Below are 18,120 nucleotides of genomic sequence, written 5' to 3' on the forward strand. Positions count from 1 at the left end.
TACCTACGTGGGCTCCACATCATGCCCTCTCCAAGCCCTTTCGTTGGCAGCCAAGCTTGGCTACGACGGGTAGTGGGCAATGGACAGGCTCTTGTTATACACACATTGCCCATGACCAAACCTATGTGGACTCCACATCCTGCCCTCTCCAAGCCCTTTCGTTGGCAGCCAAGCTTGGCTGCCCAACGATGGGCACCCTTACAAATCTGCTAAGCTTGGCTGCCCAACGATGGGCACCCTTACAAATCAGCTAATCACCTGTGTGTGCAAGGTTGTGCAAATGGAATGCCCATGGGTGGACACTCAATTTTTTGAAAACCCACGCTGGGGCAGCTAGTGTGTAATGGGGTGAGCGCTGTTTTGGGCGGCCACATGTGGGGATGTACGTGGACACCATTTGGCGGTGTGGAAACACCATCGAAAATCCGAGTTGGCATCTCGTGCGCACGCTGGATGCGCGAGTGCAAGAGAGCGAGATGAAGAGCTCGAACGTGGAAGCAGGTGTGAACGAAACCGTCCGCCGCCACGGTCAATCGGGTTGGGCACCGATGCTCAAACAGCGGCGGCGGCAGGGGAATCCGCCAGCGCACTTGTGAGCGTGGGAACAGGTTCTAAGATGGCGGCTGGTGTGAACAAAACGAGCAGCTCGAGTGCTGCTCGAACTGGTTGACGAGCCTAGCCGGCTATGGCGTCTCTCCCCCAACCCTCATCTCAGAATGGACTTATCTCCATCTATTGAGCTTCTTCTCCTCCTCCCTTCACCCCTGCAGCACGCCCACAATTGCAATCGACCTCCGCCATGGTTAGTCCCCTCGTTTTTTTTTTTTTTGCTTCTGTCACAATGTCTTTATTCCTGCGATCGCACACAATTTTCACTCCTGCATTGCGAATCTACGAAAGAATTTGCTTTTCCGGAGGCTTTTGGCTGTTTTTTTCCTGGTTAAAACATCGGCTGCCAATACTGAATTGCGCCATTTCGATTTGAGCCTGCATGAGGAGTTGTGGCATTCTACACTCCAGTGACAAATTTTTAGTCCGTCTCTGCGAAGTACAAGCTGGCACTTTTAGGCCACTACATATAGAATTCCCTCAGAGGGTCCTGAACTCCCTGTCTCTCTACATATGGTGAGCCAGCCACGCCCGTAGGGAAGGTGGTTAACCCATGCGGTCCAACTTGGACAGTTCAGGGGCTAATGTTAAAGGATTTGGTGATCACGATTCTCTATGGAACTTAGGGCTGGAAACATAAACTTAATTTGTATAGATGGAATGAAAGCGTGTTCGATATTTATGGTACATTTTTGCGGAGAGGTCTCTTTAAAGTCTTAAATGAGAACAATACCATTTTTTCGGTACAATCGAAAAACTGATTTGCAACAGAGAGACTATAATAAGTCTGTGGATCGGCTGCGGACTAGCTCAAATTCTGCCGTGGAATTATGAATATCTGCTGTGGAATTGGTAGCATTTGGTTGAAAAGTTTCAAAGTCATTTAAACTTGAAAGTGGTGAATATATATGAGGCTGCAAATTTTGAGGACTGCCATTGTGGTTGGCAAGAAAATGCTATCACGTCTCCCGGGAATATTGGGGATTCTGCCACAATGATCACTCTAGTTGATATGGGCACACGTGTCACCATTTGATTATGATTTTGGTAGCTTTCCAAACGCTTGAAACGATCAAATGTTTGGTTTCATCTGTTTTACAAACGTTAAGTGGTTTCGAATGCTTTCCAACCGTTTGGTTGAGGTTTCCAAGGTGGTCCATCTTCCACCCTCCCCCTCCCCCTCTAACCCTGATCTATAGTCGGAACCACTCTAATGGTGGCAATTTCTATACTCTTTCGTAGATCATTAGTTTACTCTGGACCTTGTCTCTAAAGGCGACTGCTATTTCATACCAATGACTGGACAGACCTGGTCTGTTTACAGAAAGGATAGACCAGGTCGGTTTACGGACTCTGTTGTTTCAGAGATTAGGGGAGTAAGCTCGCCCTCGTAGCAGTGGAAGCTGGTCTGTAAGGGATCTTCCTGGGAACTGAACTGTCAAGTACAAAATGAACACATGCGGGCAAGTGCTGCTCACTGCACACAGCCAAGGGTGCTTCAGAATTGAAGGCCTACATACCTGTACAACTGCTGGTACTCCGCCCTGTCCTGCATGCATATAGAGGGGCTTCGGTGGGAAGTGTGAAGAACTACAAATGGCCTCCTATTTTTAGGCTGGGAGAAGGAGTTTACCCGCCTAGACAGCCAACCAGATCTGGCAGACTAGAGCTTCCAGGCTAACCCTAATTGGCGGACCAGCCCAGCCCCAATCAAGGCCACTGAGTGGGCCTATAAAACGCCCATACCTTGGCTTTTGTCTGCCCAAAGTGGCAGTCCAAAACAGCCCTAGAAGGCCTCATGTATGGAAGTCCAATGTGGATTGGCTAGCAGGTCAGTCCCAGGTGGATTCTAGGCACAGACCAACATAGCTGATGCCCCATACACCAAAGCTCTAAGAAGAATACCCACATCCCGATGCCCACATACTGCAATGGGCATGTGGTCCCATTGTCATACCCAGATGTCACCTTCATATGGGGGCTCACAAGTAGGGCATTGATCCCTATTTGTAATGGCCTAAGTGACATCAGGAGGGGGCAGCATACTATAAAAGCAGCCTTCACCCCATTTGATCATCCACCTCCAATAGCAGTCTAGCCTTCAGCAACAGCTGAGCCTTTTCAAGTGGTCTCTTCAGTCTTCAGTAGCATAATCAGCCTTTGTAAAAGTTGAGCAGGTTAGTGGAAAAAGCCCAATTACCATAATTCCACTCAAAATATCAACACATAAAATGGTAACATAATTTAGAATTCGAACGAAAAGTGGAAGCAAAGTCACATTACATAAATCTCATCATAATTTATTTTGTAAACATGAATTTCACAGAGATTTTCCATGTCTTTTCAACATATAAAGCTAAAATAGAATCACAAACAAAAGAGACACATCACAATGCGTCCTGGTAACCAAGCCTAGGACTGTTAGAAAAGTCACTGCCCCACCTGTGAGCCCCCGTTTTGAGGGGACAAGGGGGCAGGAGACTGTAGGGGGAAAGGGGCTAAGGCTAAGTAGCTGCATGGAGGACTGCGCCAGCAAGAGGATTGCGCCAGCATGGTACGGAGGCACATGGAGCAGTACCAGGACCAGCCAGCAGCAGCAAAAGGCCACCAGAGGGGGCCTATTTATAGCCCAGACCAGCCATGTCTGGTCGGCCCAGATACAGCCCCAAAAAGGGCCCTGACCGGGTCGGTTTTAATAGACTGGACCGACTGGAAAAGTCGGCCAGTTCTAGGGCTGACTGCCCCATGTCCTAACCTTGCAACCCTTCTCCCCTCTCCTCCAACCCTGCAACCCACTCTCTCCCTCTCCTCCTCCCTCCTCCTCCTTCCTCCTTCTCCTCCTCCTCCCTCCTCCTCCTCCTCCTCCTCCTCCCTGCTCCTCCTCCTCCTCTCTCCTCCCCCTTCCTCCTCCTCTTCCCTCCTCCTCCTTCCTCCTCTCTCTTCTTTCACCCATGCTCGTACACCTTCTTCCTCTCCCACTCCTATGCTTTCCTAAACCCTTAAACTCCATGATCCACGAGGGAGACGAGTTCTCCACCATGTACTCTAAGATTTATCTTGACGCTTGGTCCATAATAAATGCTTGGCTTTTCTGAGAAGGTCTATCAATGGATGTGCAATGAATGTAAAATTCTTGACAAACTTCCTATAGAAGCTATACAATACCAAGAATGATCTTAATTCATGTATATCTTAAGTCTTTCTTTAGGCTTAGCTTTTTTATTTTTTTTTAAATTTATTAAATCGTAGCATTGTATGTTTAAGTGTGGTTTTGTTGAAAGGTTCTAATTTGCTCCTTCAGGGTTGTTGGTTTCCTATACTCTGTAAGAGTAGGATTCTAAAATTTTTTAGTGAATTGCTACCATACAAACTTGATGATAGTCAGATTTAAGATCGATCTTACTAAAGGCTGTTTGTACCTGCTCACCCGTTGAGCTTTTTGTCTGCCCATGATTGTGGAAGAATATATATCTGAGTTTTGACTCTCTCTTTCTCCGTCTCTTTGAGTGTTGTATGAGCTAGATCGGGAGTGAGGTGTGAGTGATTCTATCTTCTATTTCCAACATGGTATCAGAGCTAGGTTCACAGCTCTAGATCGGAGTACCTCAGCAAGTAGCCGACTCTAATTGACACTCAGGTTTGTTGCGTGGTCAAGTTCTTCGCGGCAAATTCAGTTTCAGTTTACTGTTCTTTATTACAGTAAGGATGAGGACAAAGATTCTACTGTCGCCTCTTCAGCCCCTCCTCTTCCTTCCTCCCCCTGCAGATTCCTCTCATTCACCATCCCGAACTTTGGAGAGTCAGGGAAGCTAGACGGGTTGAACTACCCAATCTGGAAGATGAAAATTCGGAGCCATCTAGTGGCCCGGAAGTTGTGGTAGCTAACAATGGGGGTGGAGGCAAAACTGGAAGACGTTCTGGACAGCAAGGGGAAGATTGTCATTCCAGTGGATGGTGAAGAGCTTGAGAATTGGGAAGAGAGAGATGCCCACTCCCTAGCATTAATCATTGGGACCACGGCGGACTCTGTTCTTCCACAGATCGAGATGGCCAAGACGTTTGTAGAGGTGTGGGCTATTATGAAGGATTTGTTTGAAACTGACAATACATCTCGAATTCTGATGCTCCAACATCAACTGTACAATCTGGACATGACTAAGGTAGACAATGTTCATGACCATCTGACAAAAGTCAAGGTGGTAAGGGACCAGCTCGCTGCAGTTGGTCAGAAGGTAGATTCAAGTCACCTGGCATTGTTGACTTTACACAAGCTACCTCGAAGTTTTAAGAGTTTCGTGACTACGGTCATTGCAGGACAGAGGACCAAGCCTCTTACCTTCTAGGAGCTTGGGCCTTTACTATTGCAGGAAGAGGCTCGGGAAAAATTGTTTACTCAATCGGACGAGAAGCTCTCGTGACAAGCCCGGCAAGGGTAAGTTCAAAGACTCCAAGAACAAAAGCAAGACCGAGGATGCAGAGAAAAAGAGGCAGATGAAGTGCTTCTACTATGAGAAGCTTGGTCATTCTGCTAAAGAGTGCCGCAAGAAGGCGGCGGATCTCAAGAAGGAGTCGTCCAAGTCCAAGGAGGAGCCAAAATCCGAATCGGCAAACGTCACGACCGGTGCTCTCTTCATCATCACTGAGTACTGCTCCGCTTATGCAGTCAGTGAAGGAGAGGAAGGTTGGTATGTGGACAATGGAGCTTCAAAGCACATGTCGAACAAGGAGTGGCTTAAAACCATGGAAGGTACGCATTCCGATTCCAAGGTCACTGTTGGGGATAACCGGTCATGCCGTGTAAAGGGTGTTAGTAGTATTCCATTCATCACGACTGCAGGAAACGAGGAGTTGATTTTCGGTGTACTGTATGTACCAAATTTGTGCAAGAACCTATTGTTAGTCAGTCAGATGAACAAGCACAATATGTCAATCTTATTCGACAACGGCAAGGTCACTGTCACATCCAAGGCAAACGGACAGGTGGTGGCTCAAGGTGTCGAGGAGCATGGACTGTATCGGCTCAACGCTCTGTTGGTGCACAGGGACCAAGGCAGATCCAGATTATGGCATGAGTGGTTCGGTCACGTTTACTATGGCACTCTCTCCGAGATGCAGAAGACAAAGATGGTGGATGGACTTTCATCGACTGCAGGCAGTGATCGTGTCTGCAGGTCTTGCGTGGAAGGCAAGCAACACAGGGACCACAAGAGGTCTCATCACGGGCCAAGAAGCCGCTCAAGTTGGTTCACGCCGACATCTGCGGCCTAGTGTCGACAAATTCATTGGTCAAGTCCGCGGTATTCTCTCTTATTAGTGGATGATTTCAGTCGCATGACGTGGGTATTCTGCTTGGCAAAGAAATCTCAAGCTTTTGAGAAATTCAAAGACTCCATGGAAGGCCCAGGTAGAGAAGGAGAGCGGGGAGGTAATCAAAGCCTTCCGCACCGACAGAGGGGCAGAGTTCACTTCTACCAAGTTCAAATGGATTCTGCAAGAAGCACGGGATTAAGAGACAGCTCACTACAGCTCGCACATCTCAGCAGAACGGAGTTGAGAGGAAGCACAAGACCGTCACAGAGACAGGGTTGACCATGTTGCGAGGGAGGAATCTCTTGAAAGCCTACTGGGGTGAAGCCGTGAACACTGCCGTTCACATCCCCAACATAACCAAGACCAAGGCTGTTGATGGTAAGACTCCATATGAAGCTTATTATGGTAAGAAGCCCATCATATCTCATTTAAGGGTTTTCGGTTGTAAAGCATTTGTGCATGTACATAAAGATTAGCAGACAAAGCTAGAGCCCCATAGCTGGAGCTATATCTTTGTGAGGTACAGTGAAGAGTCCAAGGCCTATCGCCTATTCGACTTGGAAAAGAAGAAGATCCTTATTAGCAGGGATGTGATATTTGAGGAGACCGAGCCACAGCCTGCAGAAGAGGTTCCAGAACTTCTAGCATTACCCCCACCAGAGGTCACCATCCGAGAGGTGGAGCCGACTGAAGACCTCGAAAGCACCTCCATCAGAGAAGAAGCTACCACAATGGTATTTGAAAACTTTAGACTCACGGGTCATGGACATTCTCGAGAGCACAGTTCCGAAGCGCGGCGGTCTCAACGTAACATGAAGACTCCCTCCATGAACTACGCTTTGGTGGCTCAACTTGCGGAGCCCCATTCCTTCTAGGAGGCGAAGGATATTCCAGAGTGGCAGGAAGCCATGCAGGTAGAGATGGATGCCATTTTGAAAAATGACACCTGGGATTTAGTGCCCAAACCAACCAAGTGGAAGGTCATCGGGACTAAATGGGTGTACAAGCTTAAGTTCAAGTCAGATGGGAGCTTGGACAAGTACAAAGCAAGATTGGTGGTGAAAGGCTATGCACAGTTAGAAGGACTTGACTTCGACGTGACCTTCGCCCCCCGCAGCTAGGATGGTGACTATTCGGACAGTCATTGCCTTAGCTGCTCATCATAGTTGGCCTATTTTTCAGATGGATGTCAAGTCTACATTTTTGAATGGTAACCTGGAGGAGGAGGTATATGTGGCACAGCCACTAGGATTTCAGATTCCAGGATCCCCATCAAAAGCCTACAAACTAAAGAAGGCCTTATACGGGCTGAAACAGGCCCCCAGAGCTTGGCATTAGCAGATAGATGTTTTCTTTCAGAAGATCGGGCTTCAGCGGAGTCCATCAGAGGCAAATCTTTATCTCGACACAAAGGGGGATTTGCGGCTGGTATTGATTCTATATGTGGATGACCTCATTATTACTGGGGATCATACGAAGAAGATTGCTCAGGTCAAGAGACTTCTTATGGAGGAGTTCGAGATGATTGACTTAGGCGTACTTGACTACTTTCTTGGGATTGAGGTGAAGCAGGGAAAGAGCAGTATCTTTATTTCACAAGAGAAATATTGTAGGTGAAACCGGCCTCTAATCACTCAGAGGGTAGTGGAACTAAACCTTTAATCACGTCAGCAGTTATTTACAGCTCACAAAGCATATATCACAACCATTAACCATTGCATGATCACCATTTGGCATTTACCCATTTGTTCACAAACAAAACCACTGAAAAAGGGATGGAGGCTAGAATGCCCCTGCTCAACAAACATAGACAAGTGCACCCGATTGGCCCCAAACACCGTGGCGCCCCTTTCGGTATTTCTTTATATTTCACAGTGAAATGATTACAAGTTGCATCTGGGAGAGCTTCCCTGCAACTGAGCACGCAGCCCCAATTCATTAAGCCTTCGCAAGGCTTTCAAGCATAGAACACCATCACATAAGTGCACTTAACCCATAGGCTCAATCCAAAGGCATTCTCTTTTTCGAGTGTAATTTTATTGGCTGTCTAGATGCAATCACACTGCACCCTAGCTGCACTCTCTTTGAGTGGTTTCCAGATGGCATTCACAACGCTTTTCAAAGCTCGAAAATAAAATCAGCAAAGTACCCAACCAAAGAATGACTCATGTAGCACTGCCTGGGCACCTGTGAGCCAAGAAAGAGGCGGCACACGAGGCCAACCAATAGCTTATGGCAAAAAGAAATTGGAGCAGCAAAATCACAACTCACCAAGCCCTGAGAACTCGAACCAAGTCCTCAATCGCCAAGAGGACATAGTAGCCAATGCCCAATTGCATTGTCAGCCAAAGAGGAGTGCAAAGTTTAATCGCCGGAAAGTCCTCCAAAGCTGAGAAAAACCAGACAACTAGCGCGTGGGACCACTCGAAATTCAACAGAAAGCTGTAGCTTTGCAAGCGGAGAGGCCCAGGAGGTGGTAGAAGCAAAAAGGTCCAGAAAAAGCCACTTTTGCAAATTCGACCAGCAAAAGAAGTGCTCAGCTCTGCCCGTTCTGCCAAACGCACGGAGGGAAAAGCCTATCACTATGAAGGGGAGGCAGAGGGGAAGCCATCGGGCCAAACGGAAGTCGAGGAATCCCAACGGGTGAGGAGTTATGAAGAAAAACGGAACTCAGCTGAAGGAGGCTGAAAAACCAGTCCTAACTCTCAACAAAGGGAGAAGATGAGAGAGAAAACCACACGTGTGAAGTTTAAAAGGCCCAGGAAGGTCCAGGAATGGCAAAGGAGCATGTAGAAGGCACTAGAGCCACCCGGAACTCTAGGGGGGCCACTGAAGGTACATGGCCCTCTAGGGGGCCCATTAAAAATGCCACATCATCATTTTCCAACAACCACTCTTTTAATTCCTTGGAATGCCTTTGGGCCTAGGGATTAATTACACTTATGTGCTAGGCACCATGCCGCGTTTAATTACGCATTATTAAGCCCATGCTTGGACTTTTAAAACCAAAGTTGTCACGGTCTTGTAGTACATTAAAGTACTTAGAATTTCACACCCCCGTGACATACCCCTCTCTTGAAATAGCAAACCACAGTTTGCTGCCCCAAAACACAGGAGTGAGCATGAAATATAGCATGAAAGAGTATACAAGAAAGCCACAGCTATAGTATACAGAGACCATGAAAATATGGCTAGGAGAGGCATGCATCCATCCTATACACTGCTTAAAATCTATGTGATCCTCGGCGATCAATAGTCAAGATGCATCAATATCATGAAGTCTCACAGTAGAAATACTGTCAGCTCAGTATCTCGGATGAAACATACAGTGTCATCAAGCGACCTCATGAAATCACGGTGAGCCCGTCTGTACTGAGGGAGTGGAGGTGCTACGCCCCTCTCGAACACCAGGTAATGCTCTAGACGCTCGCTCTGTTGAACTACTAGTAGGGGCCCAGACCGCAGTCGGCTCTAACTGGAAAGCATCAAGGTAAAGCTGCAATATCCCAGGTGAATCTGCCAGTGCACCTTCCTCCATCCATTTCGCATCAAGTGATGGGTAATTTTGAAATTTTACCAAGTAGCGACGGATAACTTTACCCTTGAGCTTTCTATCTCTGTGTGCCAGAATTAGCTCTGGGACCAGAAGTTCATCCTGTTCTTCCACTTCAAGCTGCACGTCATCAGGTAAATCCTTAGGAATATCGCTTTAATAAGCTCACATGAAAGGCATTATGTATCTTCCAATGCGGAGGCAACTTCAGCCTGTAAGCTACCTCGTTTATCTTTTCAGAAACCTGGAGAGGACCATAGTAACGCACGTTCAGCTTTGTGTACAACCTTTCCTTGCCTTTCTTAATTTTCAGCCTTGCCTTCTGAAAATGCAGCAAAACCCAATCACCTTCTGTGAATACCAATTCCCTGCGGTGCTTATCTGCTGCTCTTTTCTGCTTGTCTTGACTTCTTTGCAAGGCATATTTGATCTTCTTGTAAGCCTCTTCAAGGCTTTCCACAAAACGATTAGCTTCGAAGATTTTCTCTTTTGTATGCAAAATGGGAGGTATCTTCCTGGCACCTTCCACTATTTCAAAAGGTGCTTTACCTGTGGATGTGTGTAAGCATATTCCAGCAAAGGCAAACAATGCTCCCATTTGCTTTTGTGGTCTGAGACATAGCATTTAAACATATCCAAGATGGTAGAGTTTTCCTGCTCCGATTGTCCATCAGACTGAGGGTGAAAAGATGACGAAAAATTCAGCGTAGTGCCCATATTTTCAAACAGCCCTCTCCAAAAGAGGCTGGTCATCCTCGGATCTCTATCATTGATTATGGATTCAGGCATCCCATGATACTTGAAGACATGCTGCAGAAACAATTTGGCCATTTGATATGCTGTAATTTTCTTTCTTACTGGCACAAAGTGGGCTTGTTTGCTAAACCTGCAAATTATTATCCACAATCCATCATGTCCAGTAGGAGTATGTGGAAGATCAAACACAAAATCCATAGCTATGCTTTGCCATGGTCTATCCGGAATTGGCAAAGGGTGTAACAACCCAGGTGCCTTCTGCCTGTCAAACTTTGCTTTCTAACAAACCATGCATGTTCTCACATATTCTTCCACATCTTTCCTCAAAGATGGCCAATAAAAGTATTGCTCCACTGCTGTAATTGTTGCTGTAATTCCCCTATGTCTGCCTATGGAGGAGCATGACTTTCCATTATGACTTTCTGTCGCATCTGATCAGTGACACAGAGTCGTCCATGCATCAAAATGAAACCCTCTTTCAACATATAGTGATCATGCCTTTGACCATCAGAAAGCTGATCATAAATAGTTGAAAAATCAGCATCATTAACATATTGATCTTTCATCACATCTAACACATTGTTGTAAGTAATGCTCACTGCTGAAACACTGGGTTTCTTGGAGACTGCTTCAGGCTGTGGTTTCCTGGAAAGTGCATCAGCCACGACATTTTTGTTACCCGGCACATGTACAATTTGAAAATGAAACATTGAGAGGAAGTTAGCCCATCTCATGTGCTTTTCAGATAATTTTCTCTGCGTGAGAAAATATCTAAGTGACTGATGATCTGTCTGCACATAAAAATCAGCTCCAAGAAGGTAATGTTTCCATGTGGTCAAAGCATGTATCACTGCTAACATTTCCTTCTCGTATGTTTGCAAGTACAATTCAGCATCTTTGAGAATTCTACTCTCATATGCAACCACTCTACCATCCTGCATCAAAGTGCCTCCTATGCTGTTCCCACATGCATCACAAGTTATAGCAAAGGGTTTTGCAAGATCTGGCAAGATAATAACGGGTTCAGAACACAACTTTTGCTTCAGCTCTTCAAAAGCTGCATTTTCCTTTGGTCCCCACTGAAATGGTACAGCTTTCTTTTGTAAAGCATGCAAGGGAGAAGCAATTTCTGCAAAGTACTTTATAAACCTCCGATAGTATGAACACAACCCAAGGAAGCTTCTGACTTGATGCAGATTTTTCAAAATTGGCCAACTCCTTATGGCCTCAACTTTTGCAGGATCCATTTTGACTCCATCCTTTGACACTATATGACCGAGAAAATGAATCTCATGCATAAAGAACTCACTTTTCTTGGTGTTTATTAATAGCTTGTGTCTTTTCAACTCTTGAAACACAATAGTGAGGTGTTTCCTGTGCTCCTGCTCATTTTTAGAGAACACAATGATGTCATCAAAGAAAGTGCCCACAAACTTTCTGTGTGTCCTAAAAATTCTGTCCATCATTCTATTGAAAGTGGCAGGTGCATTAGTAAAACCAAAAGGCATCACAAGGAACTCATATAAGCCAAATGAACGGAAGGCAGTGTTGTAGACATCTTCAGGCCGTATCCTTATCTGATGGTATCTACTTTTAAGGTCAATACGACTGAACATTGAGGAACCTTTCAACCGATCCAATATATCATCAATGCGTGGAATTGGAAAACGGTTCTTAATTGTGACTTTATTCAAAACCGTATCCTTATCTAATGGTATCCACTTTTAAGGTCCCTACGACTGAACATTGAGGAACCTTTCAACCGATCCAATATATCATCAATGCGTGGAAAACGGTTCTCAATTGTGACTTTATTCAAAGCCCTATAATCAATACACATTCTCCAACTGCCATCCTTCTTTTGCACAAGCAACACAGGGGAACAGTAAGGAGAATTACTTGGCTGTATTAATTCCTTTTCCAAGAGTTCCTTCACTTGTAACATTATCTCTTCCTGTTGTGCCTTACTGACACGATAGGGAGGTATATTGGGCGGTGAGCTTCTTGGAATTATATCAATTTGATGATCCTCGGACCTCTTGGGAGGTAATTCTTGAGAAAGTGCTTCTGAGAAACAATCCTGAAAATCTGAAATAAGAGCAGCCCTTTCTCTATCTAAAGCAGAAAGAGTAGAGCCTTCCTGAACTGGTTGACTGTCCTCTTTGACAAAAATCAAGTACGCTGAAATATGACGCTTTATTACACTGGAAATACAAGAAGCTGAAACTACAGGGATGGACTCCCCTTTCAACTTTACATCAAGTACATGATTTTTGCCTCTATGAGTTAAAGAAATTTTCTTGTTTCTCATCTGCACATCAGCCCCCACCCTGTACATCCAAGGCATCCCAAGCAAAGCATCACACTCTGGCAAAGGCATAATGTAGAAGTCCTCTGCATCCTGATATCCCTAGATATGCATCCTCAACTTGCCAATGATAGGAGTGACAGGTGTGTTGAGTTCAGGGTTGGCCATATCACACATGCCGGATGGCCCCATTTCCTCAGCCTTGATGCCAAGCCTTCGTGCCATATCAGGAGTTATGAAATTCGCCTTTGCCCTAGAATCAAAGAAAAACAAACAATTCTGATTTCTGATTTTTCCCCATGCTCTGCACATCTGAGTCTTTTCGTTTCCTCTTCATCATGTGCATGTGGCAAACTCCCAATCACATCTGGAAGAAGTCCTGCGGAAGGTTTAGGCCTTTTGCCCTTCCGATCAGCTTGTTTATCACCATTCTTATCATCATCTGACCTGTCTCTTTTCTTGGATGGGCAATCATAAGAGCGGTGTCCCTCTCCTTTGCATATAAAACAATTGTTTTGCTCCATGAGTGACTTTTTCTCTTCATCAGATAACTTGGTACGGGGCTGTTTATTAGGCTGTCCACGCCTTTGACCAGCTTTGAATTGGGCTTTTCCTTCCTTTTGAAACGGTTGTTTGCCATAATTTTTATTTTCAGATTTGATGTCCTTATCCTGGTGTTTGGCAGCCCATTTGTTGTCTTCTTTCTTGTTGTCCATAAAGCCCAAATTCTTCTCCTGCATCCATGCATATGCTGTCCTTGCATTCTCAATTAATTGAGTCATAGAACCCACCTTGGTTTTGATGCAATAATCATGTAGCTCACTAGGCAATCCACAACAGTACCTCTCTATTTGCTCTTTCAAAGAAACATGCCTGTAAGAGCTCAATGGCAGCAAAACATCCCAAAACCTCTTAGTGTAATCATCAAGATTCTTGCAAAGTTTGTTTGACAAGTCATGCGAGTGTGAAAGTACTTCAACTTCAAAAGTTGGAGTAAGCCAAGTAGAAGAGAACACTTGCTTGAATTCCAGCCAAGTAGCAGGTGCATCTCCATGAAGCATAAGGTTGGTGTACCACTTAAGTGCATTGCCTTTCAAAAATGTGGCAACCTTCCTCATCTTGGATGCCTCTGTAAACAAACCCCCAAGAAATGCAGCATCAAATTGTTGAAGGAATGTGAGGGCTTTGTACCTCTCCTGTACTCCATTATATGTCTCAAACTTGACATGAGAACCACCATGCTTAAATTCTTTATATACATTTGATATTGGCTGTCCCAAAGATGGCTGTATATTTGCAGCATTCCCTTCGCTAGGGAGAGCCATGCTTGGCTGAACATTAGGCATGGGAGCATATGCTGTGGCTTGCATGCTTGGCTGCATTCCCACAGTCATACATGGCTTGCTTTCTATGCCCAATTGGCGGTGAAATCAACATAGCATCAAAGATAGAATCTGTACCAAAATATTCAGGTTGCTGCCTCAAATATGGCTGAGGTGGTTGAGCCACATTTATGGACTGCACATTATTATTTTGAGGAGTAGAAGTACCCAAACCAAGGCCTTGTGCTGGCTGCTCATACTGTTGCACTGGCTGTACTTTTTGTACCTCTTTCTCAAGTGCTCTTTTGGGTGATTCCTCTCTCTTGGAAGTCACTTTCTGAGTCATTTTTGATGGCTGTCCCTCATGAGAAACTGATGCATGAGTGTGCGGTCCGCCGTGAGAAGTTGATGCATGTGTGTACTCACTCTTTCCGTGCTTGTGCTTTCTTGATTTCTTCTTCTTCTTGGCATTTGTTTGCACAATCTGAGCCAAATTTTGAGCCAGCTGAGTCAAAGCAGTCACTGCACTTGCAAGCTGTGCATTTAACATAGTAGCATCATCTGACTCACTGCTAGAACTAGTATCACCGTTGAGCTCAGTTGGAGCTTCATGTGTGGCCTGCTCAAAAGGCATTGGTTGTGCTTCCTGCAACTGTACACTAGCTGGATCATTAAGGCTTTCTTGCCTTCTCCTTTGAGGAGTTGTGGAGCTCTCTTGTTCATGGGTACTCACCATGTTTATGGTTGTAATATTCAGCTGTCAAAAAGTGCAGCAAAGATATCCTTCCACCAAACTACCGAGGCCCACCTCTTGAGAAAGAGTGTGTGGTATCTTGGCAATGGAACCAATGAAACCGGCGTCTAGGGCAGTGGAACTAAACCTTTAATCACTTCAGCACTTATTTATAGCTCACAAAGCATATATCACAACCATTAACCATTGCATGATCACCATTTGGCATTTACCCATTTGTTCACAAACAAAACCACTGAAAAAGGGATGGAGGCTAGAATGCCCCTGCTCAACAAACATAGACAGGTGCACCCGATTGGCCCCAAACACCGTGGCGCCCCTTTCGGTATTTCTTTATATTTCACAGTGAAATGATTACAAGTTGCATCTGGGAGACCTTCCCTGCAACTGAGCACGCAGCCCCAATTCACTAAGCCTTCGCAAGGCTTTCAAGCATAGAACACCATCACCACATAAGTGCACTTAACCCATAGGCTCAATCCAAAGGCATTCTCTTTTCCGAGTGCAATTTTATTGGCTGTCCAGATGCAATCACACTGCACCCCAGCTGCACTCTCTTTGAGTGGTTTCCAGATGGCATTCACAACGCTTTTCAAAGCTCGAAAATAAAATCAGCAAAGTACCCAACCAAAGAATGACTCATGTAGCACTGCCTGGGCACCTGTGAGCCAAGAAAGAGGCGGCACACGAGGCCAACCAATAGCTTATGGCAAAAAGAAATTGGAGCAGCAAAATCACAACTCACCAAGCCCTGAGAACTCGAACCAAGTCCTCAATCGCCAAGAGGACATAGTAGCCAATGCCCACTTGCATTCTCAGCCAAAGAGGAGTGCAAAGGCATGAAGAAAGAGCATTTACAAGAGCCGACCAGCAAGAATTCCATTGAAAAATGCGAAAAGAAGCACTTCTGTCGCGAAGAAATGGGAGTTCTTGGGCTCAAAAGAAGCGTGCTTCAGAGAGGAATGCATTGAGAAGGTTTTGGAGAAGTTTAATCGCCAGAAAGTCCTCCAAAACTGAGAAAAACCAGTCAACCAGCGCGTGGGACCACTCGAAATTCAACAGAAAGCTGTAGCTTTGCAAGAGGAGAGGCCTAGGAGGCGGTAGAAGCAAAAAGGTCCAGAAAAAGCCACTTTTGCAAATTCGACCAGCAAAAGAAGTGCTCAGCTCTGCCCGTTCTACCAAACGCACGGAGGGAAAAGCATATCACTACGAAGGGGAGGCAGAGGGGAAGCCATCGGGCCAAACGGAAGTCGAGGAATCCGAACGGGTGAGGAGTTATGAAGAAAAACGGAATTCAGTTGAAGAAGGCTGAAAAACCAGTCCTAAATCTCAACAAAGGGAGAAGATGAGAGAGAAAACCACACATGTGAAGTTTAGAAGGCCCAGGAAGGTCCAGGAATGGCAAAGGAGCATGTAGAAGGTACTAGAGCCACCTGGAACTCTAGGGGGGCCACTGAAGGTACATGGCCCTCTAGGGGGCCCATTAAAAATGCCACACCATCATTTTCCAACAACCACTCTTTTAATCCCTTGGAATGCCTTTGGGCCTAGGGATTAATTATGCTTATGTGCTAGGCACCATGCCGCGTTTAATTACACATTATTAAGCCCATGCTTGGACTTTTAAAACCAAAGTTGTCACGGTCTTGTAGTAGATTAAAGTACTTAGAATTTCATGCCCCCATGATAGTAGGGAACTGCTCAAATGCTTTGAGATGGAAAATTGCAAAGTAGCAGTGACTCCCATGGAAACTGGTCTGAAGTTGAGTGTGCGTGATCCATCTCAGCCGGTTGATTCATCACTATATCGACGCTTGGTGGGGAGTTTGCTTTACCTCTCCAATACCCGACCAGATATTTCCTTCGCAGTTGGATTGCACTATCAGTTCTCCGCCACACCTAAGAAGGCTCATTGGGACGCAGGTATGAGGGTGCTAAGGTACTTGAAGGGTACCCGCACCTACGGCATCACTTATACCAAAGGCATTGAGTTGGGAAGTTTTTGTGATAGTGATTGGGCAGGTGACATTGATACCCGGAGATCGACCTCTGGATATTGTTTCTTACTCTCATCAGGAGCTGTGTCATGGCTGAGTAAGAAACAACCAACTGTCACCCTTTCATCTATAGAGACGGAGTAGAGGGCTTCTTATACAGCGGCATGTGAAGCATTGTGGCTTAGGTGGATCTTGGAGGACATGAATGTGGCCCAAGAAGATGCAACTGTGGTTATGTGCGACAACCAGAGTTGCATAGCGATCGCCAACAACCCCGTGTTTCACGCATGGACAAAGCACATCGAGGTCCACTACCACTTTGTTCGAGTACTCATCAACGAAGAAGTCATAGAGTTGATATACTGCCCGACCAACGACAACATCTCAGATGTCTTCACGAAGGTGCTTCCCAGAGAGCAGATGGAACACCTCATTTGACGCATGGGGATCGGCCCACAGTGGTGTCATTGAGAGGGGGTGTTAGAAAAGTTACTGCCCCACCTGTGAGCCCTCGTTTTGAGGGGACAAGGGGGCAGGATACTGTAGGGGGAAAGGGGCTAAGGCTAAGTAGCTGCATGGAGGACTGCGCCAGCAAGAGGATTGCGCCAGCATGGTACGGAGGCACATGGAGCACTACAAGCAGCAGCAAAAGGCCACCAAAGGGGGACTATTTATAGGCCAGATCAGCCAGGTCTGGTCGGCCCAGATACAGCCCCAAAAAGGGCCTTGACCAGGTCGGTTTTTACAGACTGGACCGACTGGAAAAGTCGGCTAGTTCTAGGGGCTGCCTGCCCTGCTATATAGACCCCCTCCCTCCCCACACTTTTCTCATCACCTACACTTTTCTCTCGTTGTGGCAGGGGGTGACATCTCCGTGAGGTCTGTATCCGGTGGGCCATATCAAGGGTGACACCTTGGCTCGGACGCGGTCCCATCTGAGTAGAGCAGTGATGGGCTGGACCTCTATTGTGCGTCTTCTAATCTTGATCTCTGTGTTATTGGCTCCACTGCTTCGTGCCGTCTCTTCTTGTTGATACATTGTTGATACATTCTTGACTTCAGAGATGATTCCACTCTACTGCCAGATATTGACCTTGAGGACGCAGGTATGCTACGGGTTTCGGTTGCCAGGCGAGGTCCATTCTCATCTTATGGGTAGGCCCTATTAGACCTCGGCAGGATACATGATCTCATTATCTATAATGGTCTTGACAGATGGCCTGCTTCAGGTGGTTTCACATGCTTTCCACATGGGGGGGGGCTCTAGTGTTGTTGATTACATCATGGGATCCCCTGTCTTCACATCTCGCAATACTGACTTCATTGTAGCACCTCTCTCCTCAGGGGCTGATCATACATACCTTTTTTTTAGCATCTTCGCATAGCACCTTCCACCCCACTCAGTGCTTACTCCACCTACCACGATATACGCTTTGATCGGGATCACTCACCTTCTTACTCTGGCCGTCTGTACATACTTCTCGCTTATATTGACTTCATACCCCTTTTAG

At 45.9% G+C, this 18,120-nt stretch overlaps 1 protein-coding gene across 3 annotated transcripts in view; it reads left to right on the forward strand.

The window, feature by feature from the left end:
- The first annotated feature begins 651 nt into the window (after positions 1–651).
- The window catches only part of LOC147905977 (vacuolar protein sorting-associated protein 26A-like), a 129,886-nt gene continuing 112,417 nt past the window's right edge, over positions 652–18,120 (forward strand). For all 3 annotated transcript variants that reach the window (XM_087382575.1, XM_087382583.1, XM_087382593.1), the window contains exon 1: positions 652–802. In XM_087382575.1, the coding sequence (XP_087238701.1) occupies positions 800–802 (3 nt within the window). In that variant the 5' untranslated portion in view covers positions 652–799. The remainder of the gene's footprint in view (positions 803–18,120) is intronic.

Source organism: Dipteris shenzhenensis, chromosome 1, assembly GCF_047967505.1.
Source record: "Dipteris shenzhenensis isolate YYH24624 ecotype China chromosome 1, Dip_SZ_1.0, whole genome shotgun sequence".
NCBI classification, from domain to species: domain Eukaryota; kingdom Viridiplantae; phylum Streptophyta; class Polypodiopsida; order Gleicheniales; family Dipteridaceae; genus Dipteris; species Dipteris shenzhenensis.